The sequence below is a fragment of the Astatotilapia calliptera genome, chromosome 12 (assembly GCF_964374335.1).
Source record: "Astatotilapia calliptera chromosome 12, fAstCal68.1, whole genome shotgun sequence".
Lineage (NCBI taxonomy): Eukaryota > Metazoa > Chordata > Actinopteri > Cichliformes > Cichlidae > Astatotilapia > Astatotilapia calliptera.
Window position 1 is genome coordinate 29,166,384 of NC_137433.1, and position 13,891 is coordinate 29,180,274.

The window sequence follows — 13,891 nt, forward strand, 5'->3', positions numbered from 1 at the left end:
GGATACTACAGTCCCAGCAAGTCAGTGTGTGAAATTTTCTTCTCTGCTAGATATTCCACAATCAGCTGTAAGTGGTTTTACTGCAGAGTGGAAATATTCAGGAAGTGTAGGAAACCAGAGGCTTTGTGATGCATGATCATCACAAAACCCGACAACATGAAGTGTCTGAGAATTATGTAAAGAGACAGAAGAAATTGAAATGGATAGCTTCTGTACCTGCCAGGTATTTTAAAACCATTTTCTACCAAGAAGGTTTTCACTTTAGTTAAGGAATAGAGCTGGGTTAAATAACTCTAGATTTATACTTATTTTAAGTAGAAAACATACTAGGCTTAAAAAAAATGTATTTTAGCGGTTTCATTTGTTAATAGCTGTATATGTTATTATTATTATTATTATTATTATTATTATTATTATTATTATTATTATTATTATTATTATTATTTTAGTTAAATAAAAACAGAAAGTTAAGGCATTAAGAAAAAATATTTAGTTTTTGAGAAAACCTTTGCATTGCATTATAATCCAATATTATTCTAATATTTCTCTGTAAAAACTTTAAGCTTCATTGCCTGATTTAGTTGGTGAATTATAAGAATTTATTTAAATGACTGTCAAATGTCCAAAGTCACTTTGCTGGTCTCCTTTCCTGTCGTCTCTGTTCTTATCTGTTTTTCCAGCCCAGAGGAATCCTGTGTGCTTCAACACTTATCACGTCCATTCAGCCACACACTGACACAGCTTTAACCATGTAAGGGCCTCAGCTATCCATGGCAGTCTATTATAGGAGGGTAGGAGATAAGATAACACAGGCTATACATAAAACCCTCCATCATCACCTGGATTGGAGTAATCCTACATTCAGACATGGTAAGCCAGTCACTGTTTTTAGTCTTTATGGTGATTTAGGAATCTTGAAGATGCTGTGTATTTAAAAACATTATTTACGTACTGCGAAATCAGTTGTTTTGATCCGTTCAGTGCCCTCTGTAGGATTATATATAATATATACTTTTTTCTTCATCTCAGGCAAGCAAGAAAGCTTCCAACAAGAGGCAGAGGGGAGGACAGAAATCCTCCTCAAATGTCTTTTCCATGTTTGAGCAGTCTCAGATACAGGAGTTCAAGGAGGTAAAGTACCGGCTTATGACACCAATTCCTTAAAAATGAATTCAAATTCATATTTAACTTATTTTTCATTGTTGTTTAAAGCCTACTGCAAGACTAAATAGAAATTTTAAAATGACCTGTTAGTTAAAATGAAATGTTAGTTATTTTAACCAACTTCAAAAGAAACGCAAAGTTCCCAACATCCAAGAAAAAGCATCAGGTTTTCACTTTTTTTATCCTCTGTCTGAAAGAAATGTGTTCAAAGTATTTCTAAACGTATTGACAGTTGGCCTCTAAATGTGTTATTTATTAAAAGTAAAACATCATTTTTCAGTTATAAAACTCTTTCTATGATTCAAAAATAGTTATGTGCCACAGATGTGTTCTTCATCCTACAGGCGTTTGGTTGCATTGACCAAGACAGAGACGGTGTTATCAAAAAACAGGACCTGAAGGAAACTTATGCACAACTGGGTAATTTCTTTACTTCCAACATTTGATCTTTTACATATTTCAAAGGTGGGAAAATAGGTATAAACTGATAGCAAATAAACTACAATAAGTGAAAGCTGTAATGATGTTGACCTGCTACTGTTACTGCATTTAGTAAATGTATATTGGCATGTCTCTGTGTGTTTTTGTGTACCAGGGAAGCTAAATGTCAAAGAGGAGGAGTTGGATGAAATGTTGAATGAAGGGAAGGGTCCCATCAACTTTACTGTATTTCTGACACTTTTTGGGGAGAAACTTAGTGGTGAGAGATTTACAGATGTTCAAAGAGATCTTTGAAATTCCTGTGAGGTGCTTTCAGGTGATGGATGATGATATTTGATCTTCCTCCAGGTACTGATCCTGAAGACACCATACTAGCAGCCTTCAAACTTTTTGACCCCAATGGAACAGGCTTTGTTAATAAGGATGAGTAAGACAGCAATTAGCTTTCACATTGTTGCAAATGGGCTGTAATGGTATAATATTTTATATTGCTCTCCTTTAATTTTTGTTTTTGATTATTTTTTAGATTTAGACGACTACTGATGAATCAGGCTGATAAATTCACAGCAGAGGAGGTTTGTGTTTTGTTTTTGACAGATTCTCATATAATTTTAAAGATATTTTTTAACAGACAAACTCTTTATAAACCTACAGGTGGATCAGGCCTTCGCTCTCGCTCCCATAGATCCAACTGGAAACATTGACTACAAATCTCTCTGCTACATCATCACACATGGAGATGAGAAGGAAGAATCATGAACGGCACAGTTGTGTGAAGGCATATCATGAAGTCCAACTAAACCCATTTTACCTTGGCTGTTAATAATTTGACCTGTCTGCAGTGCAGTGTTGTCCTTGAGTTAGTGAAAGCAATAAGCCCTATGCCCAGTACATGTGAACTTAACTGAAATCTAAGCCCAATGAGATGTAGGAGGAATAATCAAGCATGATTTTAAGATGGGGAATCCTTTTCTGACACATGGTCACAGGACCGCATGGTGTGAGAAGAAGGTAAGAATTTTTGCTCTAGAAATCATTTTTAAAATGGCATAAATTGTAAATGACAGATACGTGTATGTGCTTTATAGAGGAGTTTTGTCAAGTTTCATGAAGTTTTTTGTATATTGAATGTTCAGGAACTCAGTTTTTCTTTTCGTTGCTTCAAGGCAACGTTATGAAATAACGTCTTCTTGGAGGGAAACTTTGCTAACATTGTGTTGGAATGTAATCATATGTTACTTCATGTATTTGTGCACATATTTGTGCTCATTTTACATGTTGCTGATGTGATGACTCTTGCACATTGGGATGCCATCAAAACAAGTCTCCCTTTCAGAGACAGTTGCCAGGCCACAAGAGATATGGGTGATTATGATAAGCCAAGATTCAGCCTCTTCTGAATCACATGATAATAATAATAATGGATTGCATTTATATAGCGCTTTTCGGGACCCCTCAAAGTGCTTTACAATACCACTATTCATTCATGTCTCCTGTATTTCTGTAATGCTTTAGATATAATTATTGATGTGTGTGGGCAACTGTGTATGGCGCATCTTTTATTTTATTTAACAACTTTCCTTTCAACTTTTTTGTTTCAAATGTGCTTTATATTTGGTAAATGGTAAATGGCCTGTATTTGTATAGCGCTTTTACTAGTCCCCCCTAGGGACCCCAAACCGCTTTACACACCCAGCCATCCACCCATTCACACACACATTCACACACTGGTGGAGGCAAGCTACAGTTGTAGCCACAGCTGCCCTGGGGCAGACTGACAGAAGTGAGGCTGCCATATCGCGCCATCGGCCCTTCTGGCCAACACCAGTAGGCAGTAGGTGAAGTGTCTTGCCCAAGGACACAACGACCGAGACTGTCCTCGAACTGGCAACCTTCCGATTACAAGGCGAACTCCCAACTCTTGAACCACAATCGCCCTATTATATTTATATATAAAAATGATTGGATTGGATCAAATAAAACATCAATCAACCATAAATATCATATCAACCATATATCAAACCTCAAATACATCAATTAAGAATACAAAATAGAAAAAAACAACAACAGCAAAAACCCAGACCAAATCCTGATGACCATGAATCCATAAATGGCAATGACATTATCTTATATTCTCTGCTTACAAAAAAGATATGGCATTATATATTCTTATTGTACTATTATTTTTGTTCCTATGTTGAGAGAGCTGCAAGAACACTGATGAATTACTTTCACTTCAACCCTTTCTGACTTTGGTGTCCTATTTAAAGTACAAAAACAAGAATGCATCTGTAATCAAAATACGAAATACATCTCATCTGTTATTTAGAAGTCTGTTGAGTATGATGTCTTTTTTGAGAACATTTCCTTTTTTATAACAGATTTGATGTTAGTTTTTACTAAAATTGAGTCATTTTTAAAAAAATAAATCTAACAACAACAAACAAATATATATATAAAAATACATATATACTTTTTAAGAATTAAAAGTAAAGAAGGTGGCCCTGACTGCATTCATTGCAGCCACAGGCACTGCTGTTTCATTTTTTGGGGGGTACTGTTGCCACGGATACAACAACAAACATCCACATAAACTGCAGAGCCACTTTCTTACCAACATATCAGCCAAGTCTACAAGAGAACAAGGAGTGTGTGAAGTCCGGAAAGGCAAGCTCCTCTTTCAGCTACAAGAGCGACTGTGCATGTTTGCATCCACATGACTGAGAGTTTTGGTTTTGATTTGGTTTTTTTCTGATATTTGTACTTCTGCTATCAAAGATGCCAATTGCATCTGGAGCTGCAGGCAGGGTGGATGTAGGAATAGACACAAGCAAAACATGGACACCACAAGGACTGAAAAGGAAAACAAATTCTACCCACAGAAAAAACGACTCCTATCTGCAAAGGTGAGATTACTACAGATAGTGATCAAATGTAACTGCATCTTTTTAAATATGCTTGATCAACAACATTTATAGCCTCGTCTGAAGACAAATCACTGGACAAAACTGTGACTATTTCATCATTAGATGAAATTGTGTTATTGTTTAACACAAACTGAACAGCAGTACTTTATAATACAGCAACTTAAGATGTTTTTGCTGTGAAACTGCAACTGTATTCGTCATTCGTCTGTCTTACAAATGAATACTCTGCATATACTGCTGGTTTTATTTGTCTGGTTTTATGATGACCAGCTGGCTCATGTTAGAGGCAAGACTGCTCTTAATGGAATAACCATTGCATTAAACTATGTTGTACTGTAGACCTGCTGGCCTTTATTGCTAGGAGATAAAGGCATCCTAATTTAACTCTGTCCATTTGAATCAACAGCAACCTGTTTGTCATCCGAACTGGGCAGAGGAGACACAGATGTTTGACACTAATTCCACTCATAAATATTTCACCATCCCGTTTGTTTTTCCAAACCGGGTTACAAAAAGAAGAGACAAAAAGACTTGAAAGCTGTGACACACAGTTAGATCATTTTTTATTTGGACAGTGAGCGTTTTTGTAGTTTTACCTCTGTACCACACCAAAGGACATTTTAATTCAACCAGTCAAAACGAAGATTCTTTTACTCAATAGTTAAGATCAATTTAACATTAGCTATTTAGAAATCACAGCCATATTATACATAGTATCCCATTTTCATAGGTTTAAAATGAGTTTGACAAACAAATATAGTTTTATACATAAAGACTGGTTTTGATACTTGGCTGAAAATCCTTTGCACTCACCGACTGTAAGTCTAGAAACCATGGACATCACCAAATGCTGTATTTCCTCCCTTGAGATGCTCTTTTCTTTTTCTGCAGTCACTTATAGTTGTTCCTTGTTTGTTGGCCTTTCTGCCTTCAGCTTTGCATTTTTTATAACTGAAAAGCTGCTCTACTAGGTTCAGATCAGGTAACTGACTTCTTAGCCTTTCTTTGCTTTGAGAAACTCTTGGTTTGCTTTTGCCGTTTGCTTTAGGTAATTGTCCATTTGCACTGTGAAGCACACTCTGATCAGTTTGCAGCATCGTCACATGCTCACCTAACCTATAAACACCAATAACCCAGTTCCACTGGCACATCTCCATAATTTCTCATTATTTTTGTACAAGTTCATCTTGGTTTCCAAAGATTTTATTTTTTCCAGAATTGTGCATTTAGATGTTTTTTTGGTTTTCTTAGTCTAACCAGTGGCTGTTGATTGTAGACTTTGACAATATCGCACCTACCTCCTCCAGTTTGTTCTTGGCTTGTCTAGATGTTTCAAAGCTGTTTTCATAATAATTCTGTCATTGTGCACTTCAGTTGCCTTCTGTGGTCTTTTAACCCTTTCGGTGTTGCTGAGCTGGCCAGAGGATTTCTTCTTTTTAAGAAACTTTGTACACATTGGCGATTTGGCCATTAAAGGCTTTTTTTCACCAACATTTCTGTTAACCTTATATTGAGAGTTCCAGTGAAACAAATACAAGTTTAGCACATGGAATTAACTCGTGCTATTTTATCTGCTCCAGTTTTCATAAATTATGGCAACAGACCTTGCAAGATCACAAAACTGTGTCTGAGTGTCTGAAAAGGAAGGACCATGTATAAAAATAGCTGTATTTTAACTGCGTTAAGGGTCTTGGTTAACCCCTTGAATGAAAACAAGAATATTCTTATCTGAATACTTATGGGCCAAACTATAAAACACAAAGTCATTCATCTGACTGCAGAGTTTCTTAGCTATGATTTCTACTTTGTCATTAATACTTGCAGATATCAGGAACTCAAAGCACAACAGAGAAAAGGGGACTCCTTGCAGGTGAGTACTTCCATCAGTCAAAGGCCGACTGGTTTAAAGGTTTTCAGACAGAATTTCATTGATTCAAACTTGTTTTTAAACAGAGCACTCAGGACAAATCAGAACCCAGCGATCACAAAAATGATGGTGAGATCATTGACAGTTTGACAAACAAACAGAAAATATCAGGACACGCAACATTCAAAAAGTCTCCCTAAAACAAATGCTTCTTCAATCTGCTTTAAGGGTCCAAAGAGGAAGTCCCAGAGAAAAATGGAAGCCATGAGGATGAAATTTCAGAAAAACCATCCAGTGAGAAGCCATCTAAAAAGTCTGTTCTGTGCGTTATACTGTGAAGCAGTTACAGCTCATGTTGTCATTAAATGAACTGGACTGTCACGCACAACAACGTTAACATTCATTATTCAAGTGTCAAACTCGTGGGCTTTTTTTGAAAAGCAGACGAGGTCAAATTTCCCTTTTGAATAACAAATGCTAAGCTGCTGTCAGTTTTGAACTCAAATGTGTTTGTTCGTTCAAGCTGACTGAGAACTAGCACGGTTTGGTAGTTATCGGCGTGAATTCTTTTGCAGTATTACACGGCAACACCTGAATTCATTTGTACAGTACAACATTTGTACCATGGGCTTTTGACATGTAGACAAACAAACAAACCAAAAAACACAACAAGTAGAACACATTTAAGTCGACAAATTACACATTCATCAAGCCAGTTTTTTTAAACCAGTGGCTCATCTGCAATCACACATTTCACATCAGTAAACACTGTGCTCAGTAGTTTGGGGTCACTTAATGCGTCTTTGTTTCTGAGTCAAAAAAAATGCTTGTTTTCATTTAATATGAAATGTTGATGAAAAGGTAGAATCAGGAGAATTTAAAATCATAACTTATGATTGCAGCAAGGTTGTTCATGTATTACAAACACACTGCTACCTACCACAAATGTATCAAATTTATCATGTTAGCACAGCTGAAAACTGTTGTACCCTTTAAAGAAGCAGTTTAGTTGGTTTACTGAGTGCATGAAGCTTTGTTGCATTATAGTTTTTAAAATCCTAAAGTTGTTTTACTGGACGTGTTTGAGACTATGATCAAACCGACAGGTGCTGTTGCTCCATACACTTAATGCTTCTGCAATCAGTGGGGGGGAAAAAAATAATCACTTAGCCTTTTCATATGTTGAACTCGCATTATTTAAATCAATGTGCCACTGGAACACTGCAGTAATCATTGCTGAAACAAAATGTCTCTGTATTTTCTAAAAAATAAAAAATATAGAACATGCTGTGTGACCCCAAACTCTTTTTTAAAGCAGCAGTAAACACAGGGAGCTTGCCTTTTTCAGTTCCTCATAATGTTCAATATTGCACTTGTGTTATCTATGAATCACTGAGACTTCCCTCTCTTTAGCTGTACCTAAGTTTTCACAGTTTTTTAAATCTACTGTTGTGCTTTCCCAGTCAGTTACAGCCAGAGAGAAAACACTGGAGGACCACTGCATTTTTTTTTCCAGTAGATATTCTCCAACACAAGACAAGGCCTTTGTTTGACTGAGGATCTCAGTCGCTGTTGCTGCTGCTGTCATCTCTCACCACCATGTTGCTGTACTTCTTCTGCTGCTGCTCTTTGAATGTCTCCTTCACCTTTGCCCTCTTGAGGCCTCCATCCCTGCATGCAGACAGAACTAAACGATTATTCAGTGTCATACGTTTCCCTATGGCCAGGTCATAAAAAAAAAAGAAAAAAAAAAGAGCTGACTGACACTTGATTAGCATTCAGACAAAGGACTACATCTTTCTCTGTTACTCTTGTCTGTGAAATCATTAAATTAGAATCACTTTAAAAGGGATGAGGTAAGAGCTTACCATTGCAGATCTACCAGCCCTCCCTGGTGAGCGATGGCTGACTTCACTCTGTTGGCAAACTGGACAGCATCTTCACCCTCCTGACATTTTTTGGGGGAAATAAAACTGTGTGAATCCGTTTATTGTCACAAATAAAAGCAGTTTTATTATAAAGACTAAAGACCAACAGTCAATTTAAGCAAGTTAGGCAAGTTGAAGTCTCAAGAAAACAAATGTGATCGAGTTAAAGTCCTCCTAAGTCTATACAGATATGTACATAGACTTCATTCATCACATGTTACACACACCTGTTGGTGCATGGCTGGCAGGTACCAGACATTGCATACAAGGGCCCAGCTGGTCATCATCCTCAGCAGGTAACTGACCATGCTGTGCTTGGAACTGTTCCAGAAAGCATCTCCAAACTTTGGGTCATACTAGGAAAAGTTTAAAAAGCACAGAGACAAGCATTAAGTAGCAGAAATGTGTGACCTAAAGGGCTCAAATATATATGACTGAGAGATGAAGGAGGAATGCTAGACTGGGCTGAAGTACCTTAATGGCGACTGGGTATATTGTTGTTCCAATTTCAAAACTTCCCTTTTTAAACATCATGACAGATGTGTTGTTAATACAAGTTCCTATAGAAACAGGAGATTAAACAGACAGCTGTGTGAGCTTCTTCCAAACCCACATAGAAAATATCTGCTCGTGTGTCACAGCTCAGTGGCCAGACTGCCATCAGACACGGAGCTAAAATAACAGCTCTCACTCAGGCTTTTCTTTGATGATACAAAGATCAAACTGCAGTGGATAAAGTAACTTTATCTGTCTACTTGGTGACGCTTACCCTCTGGAAATATCAATATAGGAAGCTTTTTTTTGTCGTTCACATGGTCTTTCAACCTGGAAACAACAGAACAGGTAATAGAAACCATTTATAAATACACACAATAAAAAATACATTCAACAATTAGAATGAGTGCCTTATTGAGAAGGGATTAAAGTAAAGAGACTGGAATCTAAACTGCAGTGAATCCAGCATCAGCGTTCCAAAACATACTCGTTCTTGTTTTGACGATAATACGTTTCTACTTCCAAGCAAAAGACCTGAAAGAAACGTGTTGAAGTGAGGGAGTGAAATATGAACCTTTTGGTCACTAGATGGCGATCTTTCATCTCTGACCTCTCAAACCAGACATGAGGACAGGATCTCACCATGGCTCTCTGAATAATTCCCATCAGGCCTCCATGGACCTGACCCACCTAGGAAACACATAATGCAAAGAAATAGTTTTACAACAAATCAGTTTCTTTATATGTAAAACTCCAAATAAGTTGATTTGAGGGTGACTTCTTTGCATACCATAGCATAGCAGCCATCTGTGCACAGAATCACAATGTCAATCGGAGAAGTATGATTGGCAACACAGATTCCTCCTTTTTTGGGTTTGTTTTCCCTGCAGAGGAAATGACAACACTGAAATCAAAGACAAAGGGTAAAACCAGTCTTTTTTAAGGATGTGGTACATAACAGGAAAGCATTTGTACCTGTTGTGATAGCGAATCGTGGCAGAGAGTCCTCGAGCACAGATTCTGTAACACATCACGTGGACCAACTCACTGAGCCAGAACTTTATCCTAAAAATAAATATTTACAAGGAAAAAAAATGACACACTGTTGAGAAAAGATTTCCATTATAGTACTTTTTCTAATGTATAAGATAAAACAAAACAAAACATTTTTAGTCACCTCCAGTTTGGAAGCAATCCAACTGCAGATGTTCCTATTACCAACCAGCTAACACCGATGATGGTCAACGTTATTCTGGAGAGAGAGTGACACATTTCACCTTCAAGCAGCAGGTCAGTTGGAGTTTAGAGTTTTTATTGAAACTTAACAGAAATATAAATTACTGCATGTTATGTAAAAAATGAATTTGAATTGCATATTTTTATGGCATTAACTTCTTCCTCTCATACAGCTTGCAATTTTTTCAGTAGGTTTTAACTCAGTTGAGATCATTTTTAACACAACCAGGTGAGTCTTGACTCCGTCTTCCACATTGCTTCTCTGTGGAGGAAAGAGTAAATTTGGGGTGGGTGGACTCTGCAGTATTTTTCTACCTGAGGGGGGCAAGGATGCAGTATCTCACAATGATGCCAAGGCCATAGACCAGCGTCAGCTTCAGACTTATGTACTGGAAATCATTGTTGGTGCGAGTCAGTAAGTTCCAGGACACCAGCTCCTCAGAAGTGAACCGCTGGGTCACCTGATTTTAAAATAGAAAGTTGACAAACATGACTAAAACATTTTCATTTTAAAATTAAAACCAAGGTTTGCAGATGTGTTAATAAAAAAAAATGTACCTCATCATCTACAATACTCTCAATCCCTTGTCGGGTGAAATAGAAACAGTCACTTAGTGTAAAATCACCCCCCACTGGTGGTTTTGGGCGACTTCGTCGAAGTTCCTCGAGCTCCTTCTCCATTGATCCATTTTCCCTTTGGATGAGACCTGACACACATGCAAACACACACACAGACACGCAGACACACACAGTGATGCAATTAAACTAGCTGATATGATTTTTTTATATTAGTAACAATCACATAGATAAGTCAACCTTGGCAAACGTCTTAAGGCAATGTTAGGGTTAGAAGATTAAAGAATGTGTCAGGGAGTTCAATCGGGAATGTTGTTCCTGGAAGAGCATTATGTGCTGCACTTTGACAAAACGCATTAAAAAACAACAACAACAAAACATGAGGACTGAAGCCATTCAGAGCATGAACTCAAGATAAAATTCTTTAAAAAGAACAGAACTGAATCTACATCACCTCAGTGTTATATGGCACAACAGGCAGGCATGTAATACTTTTAGTGATAAGATACTGTATCTGGAGTTCTCATCATAGGAGGGACTTTACAAGAAAGAGCAACTCAATTTATGAAATGTGTCGCCTAAAACATGTCCTTAAACGTTCTTACTTGTTTTTGCTTGCAGTCTTTATTAATAATGGTCATACTGAACAGACTGTAAGGCAAACAGGTCTGAGAACAGTTTAAAAACAGCCTCAGCTTGGATCCACATTACCTCATATCTCAGCAGGCAAAGTCCAGAACCTACACTAACACACGCCGTATTCACTCAAAACATTCAGTACAATGTCTGCCCTGTTTCTGTTCTTCAGGGACTTTTACTTCTTGCACTCATTGCTCATGTTAAAAATGTTCGGCTCACACACTTTGAACTTTGGAGAGAGCAATTTTTGCTGACCAAACTGTCTTTCTGTGCTCCAGCATGGGAAACCATCCTGTGAAGCTTGGAGATTGATAAAGAGTTTATTTATTGCATCTTGTGAGATAAGACAAGGTTCCCAGAGCAACTTTACTTATTACCTATCATAAAGGTTACTGAGCCTCAGCGCCACAAAGAGACTTTTTGGTGAAAAATTAGCTGTAGTATGGTAGAAAATATGAACATTTTTCCTTAAGACACAGCAAGTTTTGCTCCGTGAGTATTTTATATGCATGCATTTTTAAAAAAGGCCACTTTAAAGGTAAATCAGTCTATTTTTTATAATGTGGCCATATCATTGCAACATGCCAGCACAGACTTATGATGAAGTATCTGATGAAATCTCATATTGCAGCAGACGCAAAGCTTTCCTTAAACCAAAGTTTCACAATAAGGGATATGACATCAAGTTATCTGTAAAAGAGTGCCCCTGCCTCATTTTCTTTAGATCTATCAATCAAATTTCTTTCTACTTACCATTAGATGAGGAGGGTTTGAGTGTTCCTTCATCTGAATTTGCTTTCTGTATATTCAGAGTGGCCCACTGTGGAGAAAAGACAGCATATATTAATGGCCAAGAATCAAAATCTATCCACCTGCTTAAAGCATATTAACCTATGAGGGACATAAGAATTACGTGTGTTAGTACCTCCAAGGTTTTCACCAGTATGGTCATGTAGATCTCGGAAATGCCCAGTGAGAATCCAAACATGGATGGGATCATGATGAGGATGATTACGAGGTACAGCCAAATCTTCAGTGCCCAAAGGGCTCCCGCCCAGAAATCGTCCATCTCTACTTTATTCCCTGAGTTAAACAAGAGCAGCCCTGTGGCTCAGCTGCATGAGAACAAAGGGGGGAAAGAAAGACTTCACTTTCCTTTCTTTACTTCTTAGACAACGTGGAAACATGTAATCATAACAAGGGGGGGGGGGTGAAAAAGACAAACGAAACGCTGAAAGACTCCGGGTCACACTACACGGTACAGGTACACACTGATCCCACGTACAAAAACAATGGCGATCAATAGCACATGTAATCCTTCCAATATAAACAAATCCACAAACTCTGACAGAGCTCCTCTATACTTTAACTACACAGCTACATTTATCCTGTTTCAGATTGTACGAGATCAACTTACCTGTCAAACTTTAGTCCATTTCCTTTCCTACAGCGGGTAATTTAAGAGACTGAACACACACAGAGCAAACACGCCCATTTACTTACTAGAACAAAGTTCATGACCTACAGCGCCTTCCTGTGGACATCTTTGGACACTATCAAAAAGACTGAGGTCTACAGGTTTGATTCATAAAAAGTTTTATATTTTAGTCCATAGGAAGACACTTTAGTCAAACGTAGACCAAACTAACTACTATACTATACTATACAAACTAGTTACTATACAAGTTGACCCTGCTAGGATCACATTTGAAAATACTTTTTGGAGACGTGTTATTTTTGGATGAGTCTGAGCCAGAGGAAGCACTCAAAGCAAATGCCACTAAGGTTGAGTTAAAGTATGTAGATGGAAGCTGCTTCTTATAATACTGAACTTGTATTTACTGATCGTATCATAATTTTTTTAATTTTAAGAAGTAAAGCGTTGTTAAAAATGTAAAAAACAAAACAAACAAAAAAAAAACACTGTTTGAAAACCGAAAGTTGCTCTTTCATATTTGCCAAGCCTCCGTATATATCAGGCATCCAGGTTGTTTAAAGCTGACATAATTGACTGAAGCGTGAAGAGAATCAGTAATATTAATAAAATGCCTCAGACAACTCACCAGAACACAGGAAAGCCTTAATGAGGAATGTGGCAACAGTCTCTGTGTGGCAGAGCCTCCCTCTCTGACCTAAAACTAACAAAAGGTCCTGATTATTTTCTAGGTTCAGACATTTCACAGTCTGTTGCTCATTACTGTAACAGGGGACTTAAGGGGGGCGGTTTGGGTAACGTCTCTGGGAATGATAAGAGGTTCACTTCATCCTTCTCTGAATGGCGTTCAGTTCATTATGAGAGCTTTCTGCACTACAGCGTTGAAGCTTCGTAAAGATCAATTTTCAAAAGACAGCTGGCTACAGAGAGACACACAGATATTGTGCCATACAGTCTTTAGATTCATTGCAAAATGTTTGGACCTTTTAAACATTTTAAATCTTTGATTGATTACACTGTTTATTGTTAATGAATCAAACAAACTGCTCAGGCTTGAGACTCCAGATGTGTAGTGAAACTCCTGTCAACAACACATTGTTTGCCCTTTATTGGGTGTGTTAGTTGCAGGAAGGCAGTGCCTGTTAGTATGAACGAGCTCATTTTTATTGTAAGTCTCAACACA

The 13,891-nt window shown here is 37.6% G+C and overlaps 2 protein-coding genes and 1 long non-coding RNA gene across 3 annotated transcripts; 2 read left to right on the forward strand and 1 right to left on the reverse strand.

The window, feature by feature from the left end:
* Positions 1-845: 845 nt before the first annotated feature.
* Positions 846-3,936, forward strand: LOC113034220 (myosin regulatory light chain 2, atrial isoform-like). Its single transcript, XM_026188617.2, has 7 exons — positions 846-870; positions 1,030-1,131; positions 1,509-1,584; positions 1,760-1,864; positions 1,954-2,032; positions 2,132-2,180; positions 2,260-3,936. Exons 1-7 carry the CDS (start codon positions 868-870, stop codon positions 2,362-2,364), a joined length of 519 nt encoding a protein of 172 aa, XP_026044402.1. The 5' UTR covers positions 846-867; the 3' UTR covers positions 2,365-3,936.
* A 442-nt stretch (positions 3,937-4,378) lies between these two features.
* Positions 4,379-6,428, forward strand: LOC145432195 (uncharacterized). Its single transcript, XR_013912472.1, has 2 exons — positions 4,379-4,511; positions 6,357-6,428. It is a non-coding gene; the product is annotated as an uncharacterized LOC145432195 (long non-coding RNA).
* Positions 6,429-7,577: 1,149 nt separating this feature from the next.
* Positions 7,578-12,810, reverse strand: agpat9l (1-acylglycerol-3-phosphate O-acyltransferase 9, like). Its single transcript, XM_026186670.2, has 14 exons — positions 12,691-12,810; positions 12,199-12,388; positions 12,027-12,093; positions 10,617-10,765; positions 10,374-10,519; positions 10,000-10,074; positions 9,798-9,887; positions 9,613-9,706; positions 9,397-9,512; positions 9,097-9,152; positions 8,802-8,887; positions 8,555-8,683; positions 8,268-8,347; positions 7,578-8,070 (listed from the first exon to the last, which is right to left on the reverse strand). Exons 2-14 carry the CDS (start codon positions 12,340-12,342, stop codon positions 7,962-7,964), a joined length of 1,341 nt encoding a protein of 446 aa, XP_026042455.1. The 5' UTR covers positions 12,343-12,388; positions 12,691-12,810; the 3' UTR covers positions 7,578-7,961.
* Positions 12,811-13,891: the final 1,081 nt, after the last annotated feature.

Coding starts and splice junctions, on each gene's coding strand:
- LOC113034220 (XM_026188617.2), top strand. Junction 1,865..1,953: donor TTTTGGGGAGAAACTTAGTG/GTGAGAGATTTA, acceptor ATCTTCCTCCAG/GTACTGATCCTGAAGACACC. Junction 2,033..2,131: donor GGCTTTGTTAATAAGGATGA/GTAAGACAGCAA, acceptor ATTATTTTTTAG/ATTTAGACGACTACTGATGA.
- agpat9l (XM_026186670.2), bottom strand. CDS start 12,342: ATGGACGATTTCTGGGCGGGAGCCCTTTGGGCACTGAAGATTTGGCTG. Junction 9,153..9,396: donor CGCCATCTAGTGACCAAAAG/GTTCATATTTCA, acceptor TGTTGTTTCCAG/GTTGAAAGACCATGTGAACG. Junction 8,888..9,096: donor TATATTGATATTTCCAGAGG/GTAAGCGTCACC, acceptor CTGTTTCTATAG/GAACTTGTATTAACAACACA.